The 9,574-nt window shown below is 49.6% G+C and overlaps 1 protein-coding gene across 1 annotated transcript in view; it reads left to right on the top strand.

Annotated features, from left to right (window-relative positions):
- Plb1 (phospholipase B1) overlaps positions 1-9,574 on the top strand; it is a 120,897-nt gene that overhangs the window by 75,710 nt on the left and 35,613 nt on the right. Inside the window, exons 34-41 of the mRNA XM_028873942.2 lie at positions 2,379-2,422; positions 2,930-3,038; positions 3,910-3,961; positions 4,329-4,409; positions 4,927-4,992; positions 5,740-5,840; positions 7,875-7,956; positions 8,668-8,772. Coding sequence (XP_028729775.2) covers positions 2,379-2,422; positions 2,930-3,038; positions 3,910-3,961; positions 4,329-4,409; positions 4,927-4,992; positions 5,740-5,840; positions 7,875-7,956; positions 8,668-8,772 — 640 coding nt within the window. The remainder of the gene's footprint in view (positions 1-2,378; positions 2,423-2,929; positions 3,039-3,909; positions 3,962-4,328; positions 4,410-4,926; positions 4,993-5,739; positions 5,841-7,874; positions 7,957-8,667; positions 8,773-9,574) is intronic.

Genomic DNA, 9,574 nt, shown 5'->3' with positions numbered 1-9,574 from the left:
ATGCAAATGTTCAGCCACTCTCTGTTCTTTCCTAGGAATGAAATGCCCAAGCTTTTCTAGTTATCATCCCAATAACCAACCCATGGCCAATGAATGACTGCTGGACTTTAAAGTCTTCCCCTCAAGTGTACCGATGTTGAGGATGGATGCTCTAGGTTAGCATCCAAGTGACAGTGGTAGACTACCAGACAGGTGTTTCTTGGGGTTGGTCCACGGAATGTTAACTGTCCAAGAGGGGCGTTCCTTTGTATCTGAGGTAAAACATTACCTACTGTTTCCTTCATGTGCATACTAGCACAGTAAAGGCTCTGAGAAGCGCCGCATTGAAGACCTCTCTTTAATGGTTGATGTTTGAGTCAGGGTTGCCCTTAATTCTGGACTTTTCTTTCTTTGAAATATCTGTTAACCCCTGGGAAATGTCCATGAAGTAGACTGATCAGAGAAAAGCCATTTTCTGGAGCCCACTACATTAGAAATACCAGGCAATGGAATGATTCTAGGAAAATTAAGAAAGCACCTTGGACCTTTTCCTCCAAGGAAACAGGAAAAATGGACCTCACATAAACGGGGAAAGGGACCCCAGGATTCTGCAGGGATGGGTGGTTGTAATCAGGACCTCTAGAGGTTCCCAAGGTCCCTTGTCCTATGAGACTGTGCACCTATGGACACATTGTCAGCTAGCTTACCAGTGAGCTGCTCTGAGAGCTTTCTTCTTTAGAGTATAGCTGTTTCTTTGGTAGAAATACATTGGCTTGTTTGGGATTATTCTATGGCCAAAATAAAATTTACTTAACCAAAGCAAAATGCATCTCCTTGTTTTTGTTTTGAATCAGGTCTTTGACCTCACATTTCTGACACTTTGAACACGCATTCCTAAGCTTCTCCTGTACCTTTCTGCACACTGGATGGCCACAGAAGAAACAAAGTCTAGCCTTGAGCTCGTGTGTCATAGATTACGTTTCCTGAAGAGTCTAACGTAGACCAGATGCTTGGCATGAGGGTTTCCTTTCATGTTTGGGTAGTTCTGATCAAAATGGTGACTTGCGTATTTTGACTGCTCTGTGTTTATTTGTGTGCTTGTCTTTTATCTTCTTGGACATTGGCATGGCACCAGGAAAGCCTGTTGGTCCTGCTCTGCCACCACCCTTTTTTAAGTACCAAGCTACCTTTAAGAAATGAAAGTAGAAAGTACATGATAAGTGTACGTGTTTATATATGTTTTCCTGTCTGTTGAGGGAAATATGCAGAAGACCACAGATGGGACAGTATATGGATTTCTAATTCCCTTCCAAGTGTAAAATGCTCCAATTTGGTGACTTGGGCTCCGAGAAGAAAGGATTCAGAAGCAACACCGTCATGTAGAGCTAGAAGAGAATTCAGTAGTGACAGAAGCCCCACCCACTAGCCCAGGCCCAGACATCTGATGGGCCATGGGGGAGAAAACTCAGTGGTGTGGAGGGCGGAGCTTAGTGACTTCGATTTATGGCCATCTTGAGAGGTCTCTACTAGAAGGCTAGATGCTAAGTCTGTATTCTCGAACTCCCCTGGCCTGGAATGACATGCTGGGACTGAGGAAAAGGGCATAGAAGAAAACACAGTAAATACCAAATATCTGAACATCTAGATTTTTTGTTTGGGTTTTGGGTTTTTGTTGTTGTTGTTTTTTGTTTGTTTGTTTGTTTGTTTTCAAGACAGGGTTTCTCTGTGTTCCTGGCTGTCCTGGAACTTCCTTTGTAGACCAGGTTGACTTGAACTCATAGATATCCACCTGCCTCTGCCTCCCCAATGCTGGGATTAAAGGCATATGCCATCACGCCTGGCTAGATTTTTTTTTAAGATAGAAATGAGTATCTCCTTAAACATATGGGAGGAAATGCCCTCTTATGTGGTGTGTTTTGAGGTTAGGCCAGATCAAATGAGATGGGTCATTGGAAGGCAGCAAGCTCTCATCCTCTGAATCTTCCATTGGAATCTACCTGATACCGGGCAGAAAAGCTTATCTGTGTTCTCAAGCTTCCCAGCTCAAGCTAGGTTTTAGTTACCCTTAGCCACTAACCTCCCAGCACCTCAGCTTTCTACTCTGTCACGTGGAGATATCCATCTCTAGCCCTAAGCTTAGGACAAGAGAAAGAATCATGACCTACAATACAGTCCATGCTGGGCACACAGAGTTCTCCTCAGCTAAGCACTTGCCACCCAAGTAGATAAAGGAAAGTCCTTTACCTTCAGATGCTAGGCTAAAGGGGAAACAGTCCACTGGCGAATCTAGAATGTTCTCAGGATCCCTCACATTCTAAGAACGGGTGGAGATTGGTCTTTGAATAAGTTCATATACTGACTTGGTTTCTCTCCTTCCTGGCCTTGCTCACTCCATACAGTGCTGGCGGGGACGTGTCCCTGGAGAATGTGACCACCTTGCCCAGTAAGTAAATACCAAGGCCTTGGGTAGGAATGCTCTAGAAAAGAATAGCACATCATCCTTAGGGACGAGCCCTGGAGAGGGAGAGTAGGCCCCAATAGCCTGAGGGGGTGGAATGAGCATCAGAGACAGAGCCTGAAGACCTGAGTTCAATCCCTGCTCTTTCTATGTTCTTGTGAGGTGACCGAGGGCAAGCCACCAAGTGCCCTCGGCCTTGAGCTTTTCAAATAAATGCTGAGACAGACTATAGGGCCTTCACTGGCCCTGTAAGTAAGTTGGGCAGAGGAAAGTAGCTCTGTGAGAAACTTCCAACCTTACCCGGTCAGGCTTATCATCGCGTCATTCCAACTGAGAGAGGCCCTAGTTTCCGTCAGGCCTATGGCGCAACCCACTTCCTGTTCCCAGGAAGCATGAGAATGACGGTGAGCCCCTAGGACGCTTTGTACTGCAGAATACACCCTAGTCTTCTGTCTTGAGTTCCGTGCCTAGAGCCCCCCTTTCCTCTTCCAGATATCCTACGGGAATTTAATGGCGACCTCACAGGCTACGCAGTCGGCACGGGTGGCGCCGATTCTGCAGGCGCATTCCTTAACCAGGCTGTTCCTAGGGCGAAAGCTGAGTATGACATGGCCGGGGAGGGGAGGGCGGGCTGCAGAGAGGGGAACAGGGGGCGTGCGGTCAGTCCCTCAGAGATCCCCATAGAGACCCACAAAGGGGCACTTGACCTGTCTGCAGCAATGATTTTGAGGGTGCTCTTTCCTGTCCCCCCATAACCAAAGCTATCGGGTGGCGTTGGGAGTCGCCTTGGACGTGGGAAGGAGTCGTGTATCTACAGCTGTCACCCAGCTCCTTGGTCAGGCTCTCACATACCTTGTCAGCTAAGGGTTGGACTGACTAAGCAATATTTGCCAATTTTTGAAGCTCGCTCTGACAGAATGCTGTTAGAGAAATCCTCCCACGGGTAACACTTACCCTGTGTGATCAGGGAAGGCCTACTGCATCCAAGTCAAGATCTCCAGCCTGAGGGGGCCTCTGGACAAGTCTCTTGGTCTCTCTAGTCCTGGAATGGAGCTAACAAAACCAAAAACCAAACAAAAAAGCAGACTAGAGATATCCAGGGGGCTGCTGAGGCCGAACTGCCTAGCCTCCTAGGATGGTCTCTCAAGGAGGTGCTAATTCTTCTAGAGACCCCTGAAGCCTGGAGCTCCTGCTTCCCATGGTTCTTGGCCCACCCATGGTTCCAGCCTGCATCTCCAGTTGGTGGGCATGCCCCCAACACCCGTTAACTGGGCTCTGTAATAGCAGTAGCCTGTGACATACAATCCCCCACTGTCCTACCCAAGGAGACCATCATGCTATGGACTCATCACTTAGGCGTCAACCGGCAGCTCATGTAGTATTGTGAAAACCTGTAGTATGTAGGCCCTGTAGGGTAAGAGGACAAAAATGGACATCTGTCCTCAACAGAAGGACTGACTTTCTCTCCTCAGGAACCTTGCAAGCCAAGTCCAGACTCTCGTTCAGAGGATGAAGAATGACCACGTGAGTCGCATTGGTGGTTACTGACAAATGTTAGTTGTCTAGCCTGGTAAAGTTTTCCCCAAATGGAATGGTCTGCCATGAAAAGCAGTGAGTGCCCTTTTGCTAGATGCATTCAAGCAGAGGTAGGAAAACCCCATTGTCTGAGACCTTCTAGAGGATGTTATATGGGGTGAGGGGAGGATGGCTGCTGGTCACAGTGACCTTGAAGGTCCCTCTTGCTGCTAAGATTCTGGTCTATAAATAAAGCCTTTAAAATGTCATCAGCTCCAAGGTTCTGATTGTGTTCTTTCAAGTGGACAAGGAAGTCACAAGGGGCTGACTGGATTTCCTAGAGCTGTGATGAGCATTTTCCTCCCTCCTAATGTAGAGAGTGAACTTCCTCCAAGACTGGAAGGTCATCACGGTCATGATCGGGGCCAGTGACTTGTGTGAATTCTGCACGGATTCGGTAATTGGGTAGGGTCTGGGTCTGATCCTGCCTTTGACCATCAGGCTCTGGGGATCGAGGTCCCTACAACTCACCCCAGGGCGGGCATTCAGCTCCGGCCACACTGTGCGTGTGTACACGTAACTTAGGCACACACTCGTGTGCCCGAGCTCCTTGGGGTCAGCTTTGTGACTGGCACCACATGCACATCCCGAGTGGGGAGGGGCCAGGTAGCACATGAGTGGTGGCTCCTGCTCTTGAGAGAGAAGGAACTATAGACGCCCCCCCCCCCCCAAGCATTTTGGGAGAGCGTTCTTCATTTTCCACTCTGGCCAATGGTTCTGATCTTCTAGCCCCTTGTCCCTGACAACAGTGAGTCATTGTATCAGCATGTTAGAAAGTGAGCCCACTCAACAGATGGTGGTGGACAGGGGGGTGACAAGTCCTTGGGGCTGGACCCAGAAGGGAAGCCCACACCGGCCCCTCTGCCCTCTCACCGGAACCAATCCCTTCCTTTCCCTCCCCTTTCTCTTTCCAGAATCGGTACTCTGCAGCCAATTTTGTTGACCATGTCCGCAATGCCTTGGACATCCTGCATAGGGAGGTGGGTTAGGGCTTCTGTAACTTGGTATGGTGGAGGTGCAGGTGGGAGGGGAGAGGAAGGATGGAGCCAGCCAGGGGCATGGGCTCTGCCCCCATCCAGAGACTCCAGACTTATACCCAAGTCAGCGGCATTCTATTTGGAAGGAGCCCCGGAGATCTCCAGTATCAAGAAAGGAAGGCACTGTGTACTGACATCTCCCTCCAGGACATTCCTTGGTGTTAGCCGCTGGCCAGGCTTGGCATGGCATGTGAAACACAGAGTGTGTCTTGAGTAAACCTCTATTTATACCCAGGCTCATTTCTTCCACCTCACTGCTACCTTGTGGGCAGCAAAAAGCTACTCCTGCTATGCCAGGGAAATAACATTCTTACCACTAGATGCCCTGCTGGGCAAGAGAGTCCCCGTGTCTACTCAGAAGTAGCTGACCCGAGTCAAACTGGCAGAAATTGGTCAGGAGCCAGCAGCCTGGCAAACAAGTTGTCTATCACGCCATATTCTGGCTCACTACAAGATGGCTGAATGGAGCTGAGCTCTTAGCATTTACTGTCCCATCCTAGAGGTCCTACTATCTATGCTCCCCACCCATTGGTATACCTTACGTCACACACGGGCTGCAACACTCTAAGAAGCGGTCCTGTGTAGACTTTGTCTCTTGAACTCAGGGATGAGCTGAGCTCGAAGTCTAAAGGGAGCCTCTATCCAAACCCCAGCCGGGAGCCCTTGTCTCACCTGCAGCCTTCTCTTTAGGTCCCCAGAGCCCTGGTCAACCTCGTGGACTTCATGAACCCCAGTATCATACGGCAAGTGTTCCTGAAGAACCCAGACAAGTGCCCAGTGCATCAGGCCAGGTAGGCAGGCACTGGTCATCCCATACAAGAGATCGCCTCAGTCTTGGTCTGGCCTGCCCATTCAGCAATGTCTCCCCAGAGTCTAGCAGCAGCTTATTTCTTCCTTGTCTATAAATAAGGACTGTGTTAGCATCATTCTCATCTGGGAGGTCAAGAGTCTTGATCCTGTTCCTTCCCTATCCCAGGTGCCAGGCAGGAACTTCTGTGATAGCGAGAATCATAGGGGCCACTATTCGAGAGACTGAGTAGCCCAAACTGAAAAGTGTAACACAGAGTGGTTTTCTGTGTGGCTAAACCGTAGTGGAGAGCAAGAGACAGAACACCCAACCCAGGCTTCTTGCAGAAGAGGGGAGTTGGGGGAAGGGAAAGATGACCATCAGCTTCTGTACCTGGGTGGTGGGTACACAGGCGTGTGAGTCCTCATCCTTTACACCTTCATGCACCTATTGACTTAAATCTCACAGGGGCTGGAGAGATGGCTCGGTGGTTAAGAGCACTGGCTGCTCTTCCAGAGGACCCAAGTTCAATTCCCAGCATCCACATGGTGGCTCACAACCATCTGTAGTGAGATCTGGCGCCCTCTTCTGGCCTGCAGGCATACATGCAGGCAGAATACTGTATATATATAATAAATAAATCTTAAAAAACAAAATCTCACAGAATTAACTGTGCCCCAGGCACTGTCCTGAAGGCACTGGAAATACAGATGGCCTTGACTTAGGATTCTGACCTATATAATGGCGCAAAAGCCACATGCACTCAAGAGAAAACATACTCAGAATACAGCCTTTTCCTGGGCTGGAGATATGTAGTCCCATGCCCTCAAGTGACTCTGGAAGCCCCAAGAAATACCCCACGGAAAGCTCCCCCCCAAGTGGAAACCAGTCAGCCCACTATGGCGTATGGGGCTGCTATGATGAAATATTTGGTAGGTAGGTATAGCAAATGATTTTTTTTCCTTTTTCCACTTTTTGAGGGTATGGTACACATGTGTGTTTCCATGTCTATATGTGGGGAGCACACATGTGAGGGTGCACATGCACATGCTTGTGTGTGCCTGTGAAGGCCTGAAGTTGATGGTAGGACTCATCTTTGAGTGCTCGTCTACCTTATTCAATGAGGCAGGGTGTCTCAGTCAAACCCAGAGCTCATCGATAAGGCAAGTCTCACTAGCCAACTTGCTCTGGGAATCCTCTGTCTCCATTTCCCTAGGCTATAATTACAGGTGGGCTGCTACACCCACCTGGCATTTCTGGGGCTTCTGGGAATCCAAACTCTGGTCCTCCCACGTGCACAGCCAGTGCTTTAACCACTGAACCATCTGCCAGCCCGGAACATTTTTTTTTGGTTTTTCGAGACAGGATTTCTCTGTGTAGCTTTGCGCCTTTCCTGGAACTCACTTTGTAGCCCAGGCTGGCCTCGAACTCACAGAGATCCGCCTGGCTCTGCCTCCCGAGTGCTGGGATTAAAGGCGTGCGCCACCGCTGCCCGGCTGGAACACAAATTTTAACGTACACTGTTATAAACTGACCGTGAGCTTATTGGAATGTCACCTCCATCGTATGTCAAAGGTCATCTTTAACTTTCCTCTGAATGTAAAGTGCATATGACTGAAACTAACTCATAATCAAAGGAAAGGCATTGGAATAACATTAGAGGAGGTATCTCAGGATATGAGTATCAGAGTCCTGGTGTGCCTGCTTTAATACCAGGATGCATTGCTATTTTATTTTTTTAATTAAATAATGCATTCTTGTTACCTGAGTTCATTTACTGGACAGAATGTGACAGGCCTAGCCTCTGAAGTCCAATTCTAGTACTTATTAAAGCAGACTCATTCAAACTGCAGATTCCTCCTTCTCATCACTTTCTCGAGGACCTAGGACAGGTGCCTCAGAACCTCCAGGCGCTTGTGCTCCCAAACCAGGTCTCGAGTGAGCCTTGCCACCCCACCCAGCTCTGGGTGGCCAGAAGCAGTCCCCGAATGGAGGGAGCTTCAGCTAGGGACCTTCTTGCCTCCCCTTCCTTGTTCAGTGTCCTGTGCAACTGTGTTCTGAGCCCGGGGGAGAATTCCCATGAGCTGGCCAGGTTGGAGTCCTTCACCCAGTCCTACCAGGTAAGGTAGAGAAGAACCCCTTTCCATGTCCTCTTCCTGTGTTCTTCCTATTACAGCCCAGAGCTCCCTCTAGGCAGGGGAGGAATGAAGGAAAGAGAGCAAGACATCAGCCATCCTGGGCCCCTCCCTCTGCCCCACCTGGCTGAGGGTCTGTTTCCTTGGTTGGAAAAGCCCCAGTAGCATCCAGGTGACATTGGTGTGGCTGAGCCGCCTTTGGGGGTGGAGGGTGATAAATCTCATTGTTAGCCAGTAGGCATGGGGTGTCCCATGAAGCCACACTGGAGGCCAGCTTCCCCCCATTTCTCTGGCCCCCACTCTCACACAAGTCCTGACAGACAAACCACAAAAAAGGGATTACAGAATAAGAACCTGGGAGCCTGACGAGCTCGGAGTGTCTTCTCTGTTTTTTGTTTGTTTCTTTTTCTTTTCCTTGTGGAAAAAAACCTTTAGAGATGGCAGGTTTAAAACAAAACAAAACAAAACAAAACAAACAAAAAACAACCAAAAAAAAAAAAAAAACCCTGAAACCGTACATCCATTTCCAAACTGTCTAGAATGGGATTTGCCATCAAAAACATTTGCATCAGGTTGAGTCAGCTCCCTTGTCTAAGGGGACGGGGACAGGGATGGGGGGACAGGGAGGCTGTCTGCCGCCTGTCCTCACCCTATCCCGTGCTAAAGGCTGCTGTTGGTATTCCTGTGTGTTCCCAGAGTGGCATGCTCCAACTGGTGGAGTCCGGCCGCTACGATACCCGGGAGGACTTCTCTGTGGTCCCGCAGCCCTTTCTTCTCAACACCAGGCTCCCCATCCTAGAGGTACGCTCCCCCCACCTTGGGCTCTGGAGGGAGGAGGGGCGTCCTTACAAGAGAACCATCAAGGCAGGAATGCGTGAGAATGGGAAGGACACAGAGAGGCTATGCCAGCAGGCACAGTGCCCTTTTACACCTGAACCCAGGCATTACGCATCCCACAGATAAGATTGCCACAACTGCCTTGGGGGGTACCATGAGCCCCATGGAACAGAAGTAAATAGATGTGCTGTAGCCTTCCCAAAATCAGAAAGAACGTAAGAGACAGGCAAGACTCACAGATATCCAAGTCTGCGTTCGTGACTTGCTGCCACGTGTGGTCTCCCTCACATGTGGCCCCTGTGGCTGTGAGAGAGAGTTCTTGTGCTGTGTTCCCACCCCTTGCCTGGCACTTCCTCTCAGTGCAGAAGAGCTCTGTGGGCCAAGCAGGTAAGCCCTCTATCCCAAGACCTCAGACAACTTAGGGGAAGCTGGAAGAAGAGCAGAGTAGCGTGTCCAGATCCTGCGGAGAGAAGAGCTGGAGTCGGGTGCCCTGCTGGCCTGATGTCAGCTCTGGCCAGGCCCGCTTGGTCTGCCCTTTCATCCTCTCTGCCTAATTGTGGAGGCTGAGAATTAGCAAGGAAGTTCCCCTACCCCGCTCCCCACCCCACCCTAGCTGGTTTAGTATTAGTTACTTTTCTCTTCATTTCGACAAGCAGCTTAAGGAAGGATGTGCAGGTTTTGGCTCACATTTTAGTTTAAGAAGAGACACAGTGTATCCTGGCAGGGACAGTAGGGGTCAGGAGCATGAGGCAGTCGGGCACATTGC

This window comes from Peromyscus leucopus, chromosome 22 (assembly GCF_004664715.2).
Source record: "Peromyscus leucopus breed LL Stock chromosome 22, UCI_PerLeu_2.1, whole genome shotgun sequence".
Lineage (NCBI taxonomy): Eukaryota > Metazoa > Chordata > Mammalia > Rodentia > Cricetidae > Peromyscus > Peromyscus leucopus.
Note: the sequence above shows the minus strand (reverse complement) of the source record. Positions and strands in the feature narration are given on the sequence as shown.